This window comes from Onychostruthus taczanowskii, unplaced genomic scaffold (assembly GCF_017590055.1).
Source record: "Onychostruthus taczanowskii isolate IOZ18803 unplaced genomic scaffold, ASM1759005v1 scaffold56, whole genome shotgun sequence".
In the NCBI taxonomy this organism is placed as follows: Eukaryota; Metazoa; Chordata; class Aves; order Passeriformes; family Passeridae; genus Onychostruthus; species Onychostruthus taczanowskii.
Window position 1 is genome coordinate 4,116,160 of NW_024503235.1, and position 15,702 is coordinate 4,131,861.

The 15,702-nt window shown below is 56.1% G+C and overlaps 3 protein-coding genes across 3 annotated transcripts; 1 reads left to right on the forward strand and 2 right to left on the reverse strand.

The window, feature by feature from the left end:
• Positions 1–770: 770 nt before the first annotated feature.
• Positions 771–3,678, reverse strand: XKR8 (XK related 8). Its single transcript, XM_041417551.1, has 3 exons — positions 3,322–3,678; positions 2,541–2,737; positions 771–1,801 (listed from the first exon to the last, which is right to left on the reverse strand). The coding sequence occupies exons 1-3, from the start codon at positions 3,615–3,617 to the stop codon at positions 1,062–1,064; spliced, it is 1,233 nt and encodes a 410-aa protein (XP_041273485.1). The 5' UTR covers positions 3,618–3,678; the 3' UTR covers positions 771–1,061.
• A 1,274-nt stretch (positions 3,679–4,952) lies between these two features.
• Positions 4,953–8,879, reverse strand: RPA2 (replication protein A2). Its single transcript, XM_041417533.1, has 9 exons — positions 8,826–8,879; positions 8,630–8,739; positions 8,456–8,557; positions 8,270–8,383; positions 7,720–7,794; positions 6,836–6,949; positions 6,436–6,546; positions 6,256–6,350; positions 4,953–5,566 (listed from the first exon to the last, which is right to left on the reverse strand). Exons 1-9 carry the CDS (start codon positions 8,839–8,841, stop codon positions 5,482–5,484), a joined length of 822 nt encoding a protein of 273 aa, XP_041273467.1. The 5' UTR covers positions 8,842–8,879; the 3' UTR covers positions 4,953–5,481.
• Positions 8,880–9,374: 495 nt separating this feature from the next.
• On the forward strand, positions 9,375–15,672 carry SMPDL3B (sphingomyelin phosphodiesterase acid like 3B). Its single transcript, XM_041417572.1, has 7 exons — positions 9,375–9,667; positions 11,053–11,150; positions 12,003–12,146; positions 12,700–12,872; positions 13,018–13,198; positions 13,777–13,910; positions 14,955–15,672. Exons 1-7 carry the CDS (start codon positions 9,375–9,377, stop codon positions 15,345–15,347), a joined length of 1,416 nt encoding a protein of 471 aa, XP_041273506.1. The 3' UTR covers positions 15,348–15,672.
• Positions 15,673–15,702: the final 30 nt, after the last annotated feature.

Consider the following 15,702-nt stretch of genomic DNA (forward strand, 5'->3'; position numbering starts at 1 on the left):
TTCCCATTTGCTTTTGCACAAGGCACCAACCCTCTCCCACCCTGTGCTGCTGGCCTTGGGCAGGGCTGAGCTGCTTACAGGAGCCCTTGCAGCTCCTCATTCTGAGGAGCTCATCCAGAATGAAGAGCTCATTCTGAGCTGCTCATCCAGATGCCTTCTCTGGTTTGGAAGTTTCCTCCTGGGATGGGCTGCTGGGAGGGATATGATAGAGATGGGGGAAGGAGCCAAAGGTCAGTACTGTGGGCAGCCAGGATGTGCCACAGCTGCCAGCTGGGCAACAGCAAAGGGCAGGGGCTGCTCTGGAGCCTGCCTGGGTTTGGGCACCGAGCTGGGGAGTGGTGAGTGTCTGTGCCCAGGAGCTGGCACACACTGACCCCACTGCTGACCACACCAACAGCCACCAATAGCTGAGAAATGCTGTGGCAAACTCCAGCCTGGTCATGGCCTTGGGAGCCCTGCCAGGCTGTGGTGGTGGGAATGGCAGCCAAGGGAGCACGAGGTGTCCATAATGAGGTGTCCATAATAAGCTGGAAGCCCTGAGCCACCCTGCAGCCACTCCTCCCAGCACAGGCCTCCTTCCCCATCCCTCTTGGAACACAGCGATAACAGGTGAGCTTTGACCTTAACTCTAACACGAGGAGGAAAATCCTGGCTGGAAACAGAAAGGTCAGATAGCCACAACCATGGAGGAAACAGGTGCTCCCTGCCCCACCACCCATATCCCAGCACAGCAATGGCAGCAGCAAGCACAGAGAAAATAAACCGGTGCTCGTTTTCATTTTTCTTTTTTGAAAAAGATACTAATACATAACAAGAAAAGTTGACAGAGCATTGCAGCCATATGCTACAATGTGCTGGACTCACCACAAACACCATGGCTTTCCCTGAGGGTACAGCCATGGGAGCCATGCTGAGTGCCATGGGACTCACTGGGTGTTTCCACCTCACCCCTGGTTTTCTGCCAGCTTCCTGCAGCTGTCCGAAACAACAGCCTGGGGAGCACAACCAGGGGCACACCAACATGTCCACCTCCCCATCGTGTCCCTTTAGAGGAGCTGCCCTCAGACAGCAGACTCCACAGCAGCAGCCCCATTCAGGACGTGCTGCTGTGCCGGCTGGGACAAGGAGAAGTGGGTCTGGGCCAGCCACTGCATCCGCCTGTTGACAAGGTCTGGTTCCAAAAAGGAGCGAAACTCCACCCCGTCACCCCCTCGAAGGGCATCCACCTCATCGTATCTGCCTTCCTGCCGCACCAGCACGTTGGGGTGCAGCCACTTGTAGTAGGTGACCCTCAGCCCCAGCCCCAGCAGGTAGCAGGGCAGGGCTGCAGAGACCACGGGGAGGAGGTATGAGTCTTCCTCAGAGGGAGCCCGGCCCCAGAGCCAGGCGAGGCCCAGCAGCGTGCTGTCCACCAGGATGAAGCCGTGGTAGATGATGCTGCGGTGCAGCGTCCTCCCCTGCGCCACATTGAACCAGCTGAAGTAGAGGATCACGGCCACCATGGCCCGGTAAAGCTGCTCGGGGCCAGCTGACTCCATGAAGTCCGTGCCCTGCAGGCTGACCCAGAGGAACATGGCCAGCCACACCAGTGGGAAGTGGAAAGCCACACCGTAGGGCCAGAGCAGGGCGAAGAGCGCGACCGCCAGGATGCGGGGGCAGATGAGGAAGAGGTTCCACAGGAAGTAGATGACGGAAGAGCCCAGGCTCAGCTCGTGCTTGTCCTGCAGGAAGGAGCGCAGGGACTGGTGGTAGTCCAGCAGAGACCAGGACACACACAGGAACGCGGTGCCCATCCCCAGGCCTGCAAACACACAGGTGAAAATGCTCAGGGGGGAGCGAGGGCTGGCCCAGCCTGGCTCGATCCTCTCCCTGCCCACCACTGCTAAAATGAGTTTTCCCCCAGCTCACAAAGCAGCTGCTGTCAGGGTCAGAGGATCAGCAGCTGCAGCACTCCCCTGGTGTTCTGCCCTCCCTGAGGACAAGGAGGCTGGTGCTTGGCCTTGTCAGAAGATGAGGCAGAAATGCTGGGATTGAACAGCTCTGCAGAGCCTATCTCTTAGGCATGGAAGCCCTCAGCCCACACAGGCAGGTGAGTGCTGGCTCCCACGTTGTTGGGCTCCCCATTTCCCTGCAGTGACATCTGCTCCCCACCCTGGGAAGGGACCACAGCCCCTGCTCAGCGTGTGCTTCATCCATACCAACATCAGCACCTCCCAGCTCCTCAGAAGGTGCCTGATTCCCCACCTGACCCTCAGCCTCCCCTGGGGCGCGTACGAGAATGACCACAGTGGTCCCACAGCTTCAATTCCCCCCAGCCCAAGCCCAGCATGGACCATTGGGGCATGTGTGTGCATGACAGGGGTCCACCCTATAGCGTGACATGTCAAAAGAAGGACTGACATGGGAGCAGAATGACAACAAATGTCTTGCTGGGTCCTCCAGCCCCTGGACAGCCTCTCTGATCTGCCCCACCCAAGCCCACTCTGACCCAAAGCCTGCACCTCCACATCAGCCCCCTCCCTTGGCCCCAGTCCCCTCACCCTGGGAGAGCTCGGCCTTGTTCGTCCGCAGGATAATGTAGAGGAGCAGGGTGAGCTGCGGGGTGTTCTCCAGGAAGGTCTCGAAGAGACGCAGCAAGCTGATGTCGTGGGAGATGAAGGCCATGTGTCTCTGCTCATCCTCCTCCTCTGCCTTCGCCCAGCACACCCTCCAGCCCACCTTCAGAGCATAGAGGCACCTGTGTGGGGACCAGTGGGTGGTGAGGGGCCACGCAAGGTGCACACCTTGGTCCCCAAGCTGCCCTGACAAGACAACAAAGTCCTGACAGAACAACAAACCCCACTGACTTACGTCCAAACCCTTCCTTCCCCCTGCCCAAACCACACACCACAGTAGCCACACGATGCCCAGCCATGGGTGAAGTGCAAGTGTGAAAAACTGAGCATTGATCTCAGCAGACCTGCCTGGATTATTCCCTTCCCCCGGCTCGGCCTCGCTGCTCCCCTCAACTGCCGGGAGCACCGGTGCCATGACGAGGTTTCGGGGCGCTGCTCCCTTTATCGGGAGGGCAGCGGCAACAGCCCCGGGAGACAGAGCAGAGCCCGAGGGAAACTTCCCCCGCTCCCACCGACACTCTTCATCCGGCTCCAGCCCGGGCTGGGCCGAACCGCCCTGCGCGGGAGCCCCTCGGCCCTCCCGGCAGCTGAGGCACCGCTCGCCTCCATCCCCGCGGGCCGGGAGGGGCCGAGAGGCAGCGGGGGGAGGCTGGGGCGGAGCGGGGCCCCGGCGGCGGGCGGGAAACTCGGTGCGGGGCTGCCGTACCTAAAGAAGAAGCCGAGCTGTAGGAGGTGGAGGGCGGCGAGCAGAGCCACGGGCACGGCGGGGCGCAGGGCGGGCGGGTCGGAGCGCAGCCACAGCCAGCTGCAGGCCTGGGCGGCGGCGGAGGCGGCGGCGAGCAGCGACAGCGACAGCGCGGCCCAGCCGGGGTGGCCGCGCCGCGCGTACTCCGCCGCCACCCACCCGTCCATGCACAGGTCCAGAGTCGCCGCCGCCGTCCCCGCCGCCGCCAGCGCCAACTGCAGCGGCCCGAACCGCGGCGGGGCGGTTCGCGGAGGCATCGGAGCCCCGCAGCCCGGCCCGGAACCGGCGGTGGCGGCGCCGGCACGGGCCGGACCCACCCCTGACACGGCCCGCCCTGGGCAGCCCCGCCCCGCCCGCGTGTCCGACCGGAGAGCCCCGCCCCGGGCTGTGGGACCGTCCCGGGCTGTGTGACTGTCCCCGGCTGTGGGACCGTCCTGGGCTGTGTGACTGTCCCGGGCTGTGTGACTATCCCCGGGCTGTGTGACCGTCCCGGGCTGTGGGACCGTCCCGGGCTGTGTGACAGCCCCGGGCTGTGTGGCTGTCCCCGGGCTGTGTGACCGTCCCGGGCTGTGTGATCACCCCGGGCTGTGTGACCGCCCTGGGCTGTGTGACCGTCCCCGGGCTGTGTGACTATCCCTGGGCTGTGTGACTGTCCCCGGGCTGTGTGACTATCCCCAGGATGTGTGATCACCCCGGGCTGTGTGACTATCCCCGGGCTGTGTGACTGTCCCCGGGCTGTGTGACCGTCCCCGGGCTGTGTGACCGCCCTGGCCGTGTATCCGTCCCGGCTCCGCTCCCGCCGCAGCCCTGGCCCCAGACAAATATCCAATTACACAACTGCTCTCCTGACTGCAAGCAATTCCACTCATCTTCGGTTCCAAACGTCCTCAGGGATTTTCTTCCTAACCTGCACACCTCCTACAAAAGGAAATGACAGTACTTTTGGCTTCTAGATCTGCTGTACTCCAAAGCCAAAAGTTCACGTTACACACCTACTGCATGATTCAGCCACAGAGGTGCAGCACGGGCTACAGCCGGGCCACCGCACCCAAGCAGGAAACTGGGATTTGTGCCAGCAGAGGCTCTGGCTCTCCCTGCCAGCCCCGTGGATGTGGCCACAAGGAACTGCCTTTGTAAAGCCAGGTCCCTTTACGAGTCCTAGGCAACAGAAACTACCCTACTCTTGGAGCTTCTAAACACCCAGAGCTCACCAGACTGCGAGCCCTCTGAACCGAGCCTTACGTGCACACGCTGCCATTCCAGCAGCCCCTGTCCCTGGGCATTCAGCAAGCTGCAGTGGAAGGACAGGTCAGCACAGCACTGAACAGCAGAGCAGCTGTTTTGGTGGCAGAAATGGTTCAGGCCCTATTTGGAACACTGATACATGTTGTTTTCTTCAGCAGTACAATTATTTACTTTCTTACTGGCCAGACATTTGCTTCAGTTTGAACCTTCAAAGTAAAAAGCTAAGGAAAAAATAAGAATAGTTAAACTGAAAGTATGAGCTGTGCTTTTATCCCCAAGTTTTGTCAAACAGTTTTCTTCTTCAAGGCAGAGAAGCCTCTAGAGTCACACATGATGCAAGGTGTCCCAAGTTAACATTTTATTGGAAAAGTTCAAAAGCTCTAGTTAACAAGATCAGCTCTAGTACAAATATAGATTTTAAGTGCACAAACTAAACAATAAAAACATCTTCTCATGATTGCTGTACATCAGTGGAAGATTACTCTTGGCTATCCACTTTGTGAAGAAAATGGAATGGAAGCTGAGTTAGGAGAAACAGCTCTAGAAATAAAGGACAAATCATAAAGAGGCTCTTCTCTTTCTACCAGGCACTCTCTCTAAGGAGCCAAAACAAAGTGAAAGCTCTGAAGCTTTGAGGAATTCAGTTTTCCCATGTCTGTTTATACTTTCAGTCACATGGTCACAGCATAGAATCAGGTCCAATTACCAGAATCACACACGTTCTGCTCATCCTTGAATTCCAAGGAGTTGGCATTCACCGAGTAACCAGGACTTCTCACAAAGAGCAAAGGTCACCCTCCAAGTAACAGAGCTCAGCAAGGTATCTTGAAACATGGACAAACATTTGCTTGGAAGTAAAGTCAGATGGAAGGAACTTTACTCGGCATCCGTTGACTTATAGTGATCATCATCCACCGTGGAGTAGATGTGTCCCTCGCTGCTGAGGAATTCCACAGCCTGCCTTGAAGAAAAACCCCACAGCTGGTAACTACTTAGCAATTAGTTAGCAAAGGGAGGTGAGTCACCACCTTTGTGATTTACAGAATTCCCATTTGCAGACCCCATCCCCACAGTTCCCTCCTGGCAGCTGCCAAGGGAAGCTCTTGGTGTGCAGTGTGAGAGACACAGGAAGTTTCTCCAAAGCTAAGGCAATGTGCTCCCCCTGAAGCCCAGACTCTGCTTGAGTCACCACTCTGCACTTCCTAGGCAGTACCCACCACTCTGCTCCAGAGGGGACAGAACATACAAAGGTCATGGAAGGTAATGACAACTTTTTTAAGTCTCAAGATGTTATAAGAGACAGTGAAGTAGAACAGAACAGACTATTCCTAGATTTTTATCAGTGTGCAGAGAGTAAGGTAGTCTTTGAACAGGAGAAATCTACTGAGGCACTACAGTACATTGCCACTGAACTGATAAACAGCTGGTTTTGAAACAAGCAGCTCCTTGTTTTGAAAGCAAGGAGCAAAGCAACTGGCAACAGCTCATGCAGGGCAGTCAATCTTTCAAAGCTCTGGCTCCTGTGCTGCTGGGACCACCTGAATTACCCACCCTGATTCACAGCTGAGTGTCTGGGCTTGTCCACCGTTCTCTCTGCCTCTGGAAGGACTGCCTGGATTTCCATAGCATCCTTCATTTCTACACACTTACTTGATTGTTGACATGCTCATGCTGTGGAGCTGGAGCTTCAAGTCTTGCAGACTCATCCCCTCTGGGACACGGCAGCTTTTGATCAAGTTCAACACCTGGATGAGCAAGAACCACAGCAGATGACATGAGAGGAGCCTCTGCTGCCACTGCTGTGCTCCCACAAGAGCTGCTGGCACCCACCTGGCTCTGGTGCGCCGTGAGCCCGTTCACTGGCAGGCTGCCACCTCCTCCGTAGCCCCCCATGTCACTGATCCCAGCGGAGGAAAACGACTGTGGCATTCTTGATGCTGACTGGAATTAGCAGAATCAAAGCACTCTGGTTACCCAGGCTACCCAAGCCTTCAGAGTTGAAGACTCACTGTTATTTCTAAGCCAGTGAGTAAAAACAGCTTCTTATGGAAGCAGATTGTAATACAATCTCTCTCTGAGGAAGCCAGGACTCCTGTTACACCTTCAGTGTTGCCCAGCTTTAAACTCTCCAGCCCCACAATGAGGGAATTTTCCCAGTGAAAGATCCCTCTTTGGGAGATCTCCTGTCACCCAGGAAGGGCCACGATGGAATCAGGGTCTTTGTACATACCATAAGATTTTTTCTGAGGATCATGTGTGCATTGACAATTTCCAGTAGGTGTGTGGTGAACTCATTCATGTTTTCCAGGGGCATGATCTTAAATGCTACCAAGCTCTTCTTATTCTTTCAGAGGAAAAAAAAAAAAACAAAACAAAAAACCAAACACAAAACAAAGAAAACAATTTACAGCACAGCAATACAAAGATGCATAACAGCCAACCCAGCCATTTCCTCCAGGAGTGTGGGACAGCAGTGGGGAGAAAGCTTCTCTGCATGCAGCTCATCCAAAACCTTCTGCCCTACATCTTGTGCTGGTTTTGGCTGGGGTACAGTGGCATGGGCTGGTTTTGACTTTGCTGGAAACAATGTTGGTAACACAGGGATGTTTTAGCCATTGCTCACCAACCCTTGCACAGAGCCAAGGGCTTTCCTGCTTCTCACACAGCTCCACCAGTATTAAACTGGGAGGGGACAAGGAGCTGGGAGGGGAAACAGCTGGGACCACTGCCCCATGGGAGAACCCAGACCAGCCACTGTCATGCTCAGTTATAAAAGTGGTCAAAGAAGGAGGAGGCACACCTGCCTGCCCATGGGAAGTGTGGAATGAATTCCTTGTTTTGCTTTACTTATTAAATTGCTTTTATCTGAACTCAGGGGTTTTCTCACTTTGACCCTTCTGATTCCCCCCATCCCACTGTGAGCAAGCAGGAAATGGGGGAGGGATGTGATTTTGAAAGACAATGGACACAGAGTCACTCCTCTTTCTAACCAGCTGGGAATTAAGTGCACCTTGCCTTAACACACACACACCATTATTTGAATATTTGCACCCCATGTGCTATGTGGAGTGCTGCAAGTCCTACAAGACTCACACACAGGTACCATGACCTTACCTGGAAGGACCGAAGGTGACCAGCTACTTTAACATAAGTTCCTGGAGGTACCACAACGTTCTCACCTCCTGCCTCCTAACAGACAGGGAAAACCAGAGGTTTGCTGTTTCATGTTTCCATTTCTCAACTGTCACAATAAGCAACTTAGTAAAGCAGGCTCATCTCAAGCAAGCACAAACAATGGGCATTCCTGTGTCATGCTAAACTTGCAGTAAGGCAGTGAACATCTGCCTGATTACCCTCCCAAAACTGTTCAATTGAACGGGGCTATACTGAACAGGCAGACAGTCATTACACCACCAGTGACCTCTGCTACAGCAGCATCTCCTCTGGATGAACCAGGAACATGTCACCCCTAAAATACTTTCCAGAAAAGCCACACCTTCTCGATTCAAAAAGCCCTGTGAGAAGTAGGGAGTTGAGTATTGAGTTGATCAATGATCTCATGGGTTTCTTCCAGTCCAGACACTGTATAATTCTACAGCTTTTCTCCACCCACTGCTCCCCAAAGCCGCTAAAGAAGCCTGTTCATAGCAAATCCAAGGCTTACATCAGTATCAACCCACTGCCTGACGTCCATCGGGGCTGCTGTCATGTCATCCACCTTGTAGAGGATGTTGGTGGGCGCCTTCTCGGCGTGCCGGACGATGCCCACGACGGTGACCTGCGGCGGAGGAGGAAGGGTCACTCGGGCCGGCCGCGGGCGCGCCCCGGCCGCGACCGCCCCGGCGCCCACCTGCGAGATGTCCACGTCGCAGATGCGGAAGGTCTCGTCCACCTGCTCGGCCGCCAGCAGCTGCGACACGGTGCAGGGCACGATGTTCTGCGAGCGGCTCCGCTGCAAGGGGCGGAGGGGCCGTCAGAGCCGCCCCCAGCCCCGGGCCCGTCCCGCGGCCCCCGCCCGGCCTACCTGCTTCTTCTCCTGGCCGCCGGCGGGCGACCCGAACCCGCCCGGGGACTGCGTGTAGCCGCCCGGGAGCCCCGCGCCGCCCATGCTGCCGTACCCGCCATCGAAGTTCCCTAAGGGGGGAGAGAGACGGACCGTGACGCGGCTGCGGGGGCACAGCGCCCTTTCCCAGCGCTGCCGCCCGCCCCGGCCCGCGCACCGCGCCCGCTCCACATGGCGCCGCTCCGGCACTGCCGCCGCTGCCCGCGCGCGCGCCGGCCCCGGCAGTGTTTCCGCCGCCTGCCGCCCAATCCGAGAGCGCCGCTCTGCCGGCCGGCAGCCAATCGTGTCCCTCCGCCTTCCGGCTCTGTCCAATAGGAGGAGACCGCGGGGAAGCCGCCGCCATTTTGAGGGCGGGCACTGCCCGGCCTGGCATGGGTGAGGGGCGGGGTCCAGGGGCAGGGCCTGAGGGCGGGGCCGGGCCCAGGTGAGGGCGGTGCCCAGGTGAGGGCGGTGCCCAGGTGAGGGCCGGGCCCAGGTGAGGGCGGTGCCCAGGTGAGGGCCGGGCCCGGGTGAGGGCGGTGCCCGGAGCTCAGGTGAGGGCCGGGCCCGGGTGCGGGCGGTGCCCAGGTGAGGGCCGGGCCCGGGTGAGGGCGGTGCCCAGGTGAGGGCGGTGCCCAGGTGAGGGCCGGGCCCGGGTGAGGGCGGTGCCCAGGTGAGGGCCGGGCCCGGGTGAGGGCCGGCCCAGGTGCGGGCGGCGGTGTCTGCCATGTCGGCCCCGGGCCAGCTCGCGGTGCCGCTCCTGCTGTGCCTGCTGGCCGCGGCTCTGCCCGGAGCGGGCGGCGGCTCCGGGAGGTTCTGGCACCTCACGGACCTGCACTGGGACCCCGGGTACGAGGCGGCGGCGGCAGCGGGACGGCCGTGCCCCTCGGGCGGCGGTCGGGCCGGGCCCGCCGGGCCCTGGGGCAGCTACGAGTGCGATGCGCCCTGGAGGCTGCTCCGCTCGGCCGCCCGCGCCATGCGGGGCCGCCTGGCCGCGCCGGACTTCGTGCTCTGGACCGGGTGAGAGGGCCGGGCCCGCCTGAGGGACAGCGGGGCTGGGCCGAGAAGGGCAGTGCAGCCCGCACGGAGCTCGTGGCGTGTCTGGGCTCTTTCTAATGGCCCTGCTTTGGAAAGGAGAGGGGAGAATGTGCCTCGGAATGCAAAACGGGGGTTGGGAGGAAAGCACAACGCCAGCGAGGGCGCTCGGCACTGGCAAGCGAGGTGACAAAAGGATCACAACTCGCTGTCCGTCCTCTGTGCGTTCTGCCTGATCCCACAGTGAGCCCGAGTCCTGGAATGCCCCGGGGAAGGAGCTGTGGGCTGTGTGTCCGTGCATCCAGCCCTGCCGCTCAGAGCAGTGGGAACAGAGCACTGGAAAGCAGCATTTATTCTGGCTGCGATGAGGCACCTGGAAACCTGTCTCAAGAAGGGACAGTTCTGCTTTAGGAGTCAGAGCAGCCTCCCCAGTGGAGGATGTTCTCTCCTGGTATGGTTTCCAGGGGTGGGTCTCCTGTCCTGCAGGAGGCCTCAATAGCACTTACAGATGGTAAAAGCTTTATTTTGCATGGTGATTGTGTGTGTGGTCCTTCTGATAGTGCAGCTGTAACCTCCAGTTTCAGTTTGCAGGGCTATTGCCTGTCCCATGTTTTCATTTTCTGTCCCTGCAGATGCCTGTTCCTGCTTAAATGCAGTTATTGATTCTTGTGACCTTATGTTGAGTATTCTTTTTCTCTCAAGCAATTTTCCCCAGTCCTCTGACATGATTTTGAATGTTCTCCTCTCTCTCCAGTGGGCTTGTGGACAGCCCAGCATCATGTACAAATGCTGTAAGCATGTTAATGCAAACACAGACATGCAGTAGCCCTAGACTGCTGCCTTACTAGAGGCATTTCCTTGGTTCATGGTGATCACAGTGATCACAGCTGTGCCAACAGCTCTGCTTCATTACTGCAGATCAGATGCCCTCAGATTGTGAAGTGCTGACCCGTGCAGCTTTAGTGCCTGTGACACGCCCCAAAGCAGGGTGCACAGGGGTTTTAAGGTGAAGTGAATTGTGGAATCACAGAATACCCTGAGCTGGAAGGGACCCACAAGGATCATGGATTCCAGCTCCTGGCCCTGCACAGACACCCCAACAATCCGACCCTGTGCATCCCTGAGAGTGTTTGAACACTCCTTGACTCTGGCAAGTTTGGAGTGGAGCTCATTTTCCCTGTGAGTGATTTCTTGAAACTCCCTCAGCGTCTTGGCCAGTCAAGATAGCACTGACTTCTGCACCCAAAAGCTTAAACTTTCTCTTCTAGGGGGCACAGAGAGGAGCTGGCAGGTTTCTCTGCCTTGCTCATTGCTGTAAGCACAGGCCCTGTTAGTCCCAGACAGTGACTGTGCTGCTTCTCTTTTTCTAGAGATGACACTCCCCATGTCCCCAATGAGCAGCTCGGAGAAGAAAAGGTTCTGCACATAATAGCAAATCTGACTTCTCTGATAAAAGAGACTTTTCCAGGTAGGATTTGAGGGGATGAGAAGGGGAGAGGGCTATAGAGACTCATGGGAAGGGTTAACCAGGATGGAGAAATGACAGAATTGGGACAGGGAAAGGCATAGAAGGGCTGTGGTCACTGGGACTTGTTTGGTGGCCTCAGTTCTGCTGTGCCATGCAGCATTGATGCACACTCATGTTTCAGGTTAGCTTGCTCTGGAGAGAGGAAAAGAAAGGTTTCTGCCATTAGTAATGGAGGCAGAAAAGGCTGCAGGATACCCTCAGACATAACCTGTGTCAGCAGGGGGCAAGGAGCGTTACTGCTGGTGACAGCTCAGTCACTTGGCTGTGGGTGACTTGTCCCAAGGGCCACCACGTTGGGACAGGGAAAGGCATAGAAGGGCTGTGGTCACTGGGACTTGTTTGGTGGCCTCAGTTCTGCTGTGCCATGCAGCATTGATGCACACTCATGTTTCAGGTTAGCTCGCTCTGGAGAGAGGAAAAGAAAGGTTTCTGCCATTAGTAATGGAGGCAGAAAAGGCTGCAGGATACCCTCAGACATAACCTGTGTCAGCAGGGGGCAAGGAGTGTTACTGCTGGTGACAGCTCAGTCACTTGGCTGTGGGTGGCTTGTCCCAAGGGCGGGTCAGAGCCGTGTGGTGGCCCTGGGCAGAGGGTGGCTGGCAACGCTCTGTTCCCAAGCTGGGAGTGCCGCTGTGGGTGACTTGTCCCAAGGGCCACCACGGCCCTGGGCAGAGGGTGGCCCTGGGCAGAGGGTGACTGGCAATGCTCTGTTCCAAAGCTGGGAGTGCTTGGGGGAGCTGGAGGAGCTCTGCAGCACTGACCTCCCCTGTGCCTCCTTGGCTCTGCCTCCAGGTACCAAGGTCTACGCAGCGATGGGCAATCATGACTTCCACCCCAAGAATCAGTTTCCTGGGAAGGAGCACAGGATCTACAACCAAACAGCAGAGCTGTGGCGGCCCTGGCTGAGTGATGCCTCCCTTTCTCTCTTCAGAGCAGGTCTGGCACCACTGGCTCGTGTTTAGAGCATGCTGGTGATATGAGGAGGGGTAGGAGAATACCAGGAACAATTTTCCTTGTTTCTATGCTCGGAGCAGCAGTATTCATAGAGGATTTGCAGACGTAGGGTCCAATTTAATGCTGATTTCTGTCTTGGAGCTCTGCTTGCAAGAGGAGAAATTATTTTATACTTTAGTCTCTTCTGCCATTTTCAAGTTACTGGAGAGAATGCAGAGTGGTGACCTGCAGAGGGAGGATAAATATCTTTAAAGGTAGCAGCTGGTGCTGGGGCTCTCCAGAGCTGCCCAGCTCCTGATGCTGCCCATTGCACCCATTCAGGTCTCCCTTCACTGGGAGTGCCACAAGAATGGCAAGGGACACACAGGGAAGAGTCACTCCAAACCCACATCCTGGAGTGGCACTGTCCCAGGCAGTGACCCTGCTGGGGCTGTTGCTAAGGAGAGCAGAGAGAGGTGGAAACAAAGGGATCTGGGATCACAGCCACCAGTGTGAGCAGACCTCCAGCTCTTCCTCCGTTGGTTGCATTTTTAAGGAGCTTTCTACAGTGAGAAGCTGCCTGGCCCAGGGATGAGGGGACGGATGGTTGTCCTCAACACCAACCTGTACTATGACCAGAATGATGAGACAGCTGGTGAGGAGGATCCTGGGGGGCAGTTCCAGTGGCTGGAAGAAACACTGACCAACGCCTCTAGAGCAGATGAAATGGTATTAAAAGGACTGAATAAACAACCTGGGCTTCTCCCCAGCCCGGAATCTCTTCCTGCTCTGCTCCCCCTGGGTGCAGCTGCAGCTGGCTGGTGCTCCCTGGGTGCTGTGGGCTCTGTGCTCAGGGCAGCTCTTGCTTCTGTAGGTCTACATTGTGGGGCATGTCCCTCCTGGCTTCTTCGAGAAGAAACGGGGCAAGCCCTGGTTCCACAGGGGCTTCAACGAGCGCTACCTGGGAATTGTGCAGAAGCACCACGGTGTGATCGCTGCCCAGTTCTTTGGGCACCACCACACAGACAGCTTTCGCATGTTCTACAGCCACACAGGTACCTGTTCTGCTCACCCAAGCACTTGTGTGACAGCTCTGGCAGCTCTCACAATCCCTGTCCATGAGAGTTTTTAGTGGCTGTTGTCTGAAAGCAGCTAAGAAGCCAGAAAAAGCATCTGACATGCTTTGGGCAACAAGAAGCAGCAGAGGTTCTCATCTCTACCCCCAGTCTGTAGCTCCTGCCCTCCTTCCTATTCACCCTCAAATATTGTTGTTTCCCCTCCATGCCTGGCAGCTTCTTCTGTTCTCTCTTGAGGGGTTTGGGCATAGCTGAGGGAGCAGTGCTGAATCTGTGTGTGTGGGGTGCTCTGGGTAAACACATTTGCAGAGTGTGGTTCCCTGGCCACTCTCACTGCAAGAGTCTTTGCCAGCATGGAGAGCCCATTGCTGGCTGCAGCAGCCCTGTGCTCAGCTCCCAGTTTTGTTCCACGTGTTAATCTTTGTGTGGTGGTACAGGGAGCTGGGGACAAAGGTGCTGTCAGCAGAGCAATCTGCTCCAGGTGCTCACTGTGATCAGGACAGGGTGTGGGACAAGCCATGGTCTCCAGTCACAGTTTGTTTTGCATTTCTGTGAAGGTACTCCAATCAATGTCATGTTCCTGGCCCCTGGAGTGACTCCCTGGAAAACAACATTACCTGGAGTGAGCAATGGAGCCAACAACCCTGCCATTCGGGTGATCGACTATGATCAGGACACCCTGCAGGTCTTGGTAGGGATCCCTGTGTGCACCACACTGCAGCTCTGGAACAACTTGAATTCCCCCTGTAGTCAGAACAGGCTTTTCAGGATTTCTCAGTCCACAGAAGCTGAGTGGCTGTATGGGAGAGGACTCTGACCCAGGATATTTCAGCTTCGTGTCTGGCACAAAGATTTAGTTGGAGCGTCAGTGAATCAAAGCTTGGCCCTGGCAGCCAGTGCCTCCTGCTGGGATGAGTTCCCCTGGGCAGGGTCAGACAGTTTTTGTGGTGATCTTCATGTCCTTGCCATTTGACACTTGCTTTGCTCCCCAGATAGAATGGATCACAGAACTAATCTTTGAGTAATAACTGACTTGTCAGATCTCCAAAACCATTTAAGCCATCTGAAAAATTGTGTCCCTCTACTTGCTAAAATGATGCATTTGGAGGAGTGGATCTGAATCGAGGTGAATTGTAGGGGCAGCTTCTGTTTCCTGTCTCTTGTTTGCCAAGAGATGGAGGATGGGTGCTTATGCCCTCCTTTGTAGGGGATGAAGCTCTCTATAGTTGCTCTGTTTACATGTTTATAGCATAGAAGTGAATGCTAAAATATGCTGTGCAAGGATGGGGAGCCAGTGAAGCAGAGAGAAAAGGGCAAGAGACTGAGAACAGAAGCTGTGAAAAACTTGATTCTTCAGTTTGTTCATAGCTGAGAAGATAGATAACTTTGCTCAGTAACTCTCGTGTAGCCCTTGCTTCTGCTGCTGGGCAGTGTTGATAGTAACTGACTGATGTCTGAAGCAGGCCAGGCTCAAAGCTTCTGATGTTTGGAGGTCAAAGTCAAGCACAGCAAAGCCACCCCTTCACCCCTTAGGAAACAGGCTGTGTTTGGGGTGGGTTCTGGAGGGTCTCAACTGAGGTGTCCCCTGGTGCCCATCTGGGTAGGAAGTCCTGTCAAGGGCAGCTGGGCCCTTGGGGTGGGGGATGCTGCAGCAGGAACCAAGCTGGACTCAGTGTCTCACTCCAGGGCCAATCTTGTCCTGATGTCTCCCCAGCTGTGTTTTTCCCTCCCTCAGGATATGGTGACTTACTACTTGAACCTCACTCGTGCCAACACGATGGCCTCACCACGGCCAGAAGAGTTCCCAGAGTGGGAAGAAGAGTACAGGCTGACAGAGGCCTTCCAGGTCCCTGACGGCTCTGCACGCTCCATGCACACGGTGCTGGAGAGGATCTCCAGGGACCCCCACTACCTGCAGCTGTACTATGAGTTCAACTCTGCCAGGTATGACCTGGCCCCGTGCCAGCAGGAATGCCGTGTGGATCACCTGTGTGCCATCAGGGAAGTCGATTTTATAAAGTACGATGAGTGCGTGAAAGCCAACAGCTCTGCCTCTGCTGCCAGCAGTGCTTGGCTTTTGGTTTTCTGCATGTTCTTAGGATTTCTCAGTCCTCAGCCAGTGCTGTGATGGCCAAGAGGAAGAGAAAAGAAGGAGGGCATGAAATCACACTACGCTGCATGTGAATTGGTGATTTTGGCATTGAGAACTTGCTTGGAAAACAGGACAAAATTGTCAATGTTTACTAAAAGCTGTGATGCTGATTTGAAATTTTCTGGAGATGTGTGAAGAGCAATGTCTTTGAGAGCCTTATTGTGCCAAAGTGACTGCAACAAGGAGTGTCTCCCCTCTGCTAGGACTGTTGGGGCAGCCTCACAAATCAGATAAAGACCAGGCCTCCCTGTGGACATTACCCTCCAAGGGGTGAGGGTAGGGAGCTACCACACGTTCCAGAGGCCGCTGCCAGCATTCCTCATTTTGGCAC

Excerpts from the sequence above, each read along its gene's own strand:
- XKR8 (XM_041417551.1), bottom strand. The coding sequence starts at position 3,617 with ATGCCTCCGCGAACCGCCCCGCCGCGGTTCGGGCCGCTGCAGTTGGCG. Across the intron at positions 2,738-3,321 it reads CAGCTCGGCTTCTTCTTTAG|GTGCCTCTATGCTCTGAAGG; the intron begins GTACGGCAGCCC and ends GTCCCCACACAG. Across the intron at positions 1,802-2,540 it reads CAAGGCCGAGCTCTCCCAGG|GCCTGGGGATGGGCACCGCG; the intron begins GTGAGGGGACTG and ends GTGTGTTTGCAG.
- RPA2 (XM_041417533.1), bottom strand. Across the intron at positions 6,547-6,835 it reads TCCTCAGAAAAAATCTTATG|TCAGCATCAAGAATGCCACA; the intron begins GTATGTACAAAG and ends TGCTAATTCCAG. Across the intron at positions 6,351-6,435 it reads TCACGGCGCACCAGAGCCAG|GTGTTGAACTTGATCAAAAG; the intron begins GTGGGTGCCAGC and ends TTGCTCATCCAG.
- SMPDL3B (XM_041417572.1), top strand. The coding sequence starts at position 9,375 with ATGTCGGCCCCGGGCCAGCTCGCGGTGCCGCTCCTGCTGTGCCTGCTG. Across the intron at positions 9,668-11,052 it reads GACTTCGTGCTCTGGACCGG|AGATGACACTCCCCATGTCC; the intron begins GTGAGAGGGCCG and ends CTCTTTTTCTAG. Across the intron at positions 13,199-13,776 it reads CATGTTCTACAGCCACACAG|GTACTCCAATCAATGTCATG; the intron begins GTACCTGTTCTG and ends ATTTCTGTGAAG.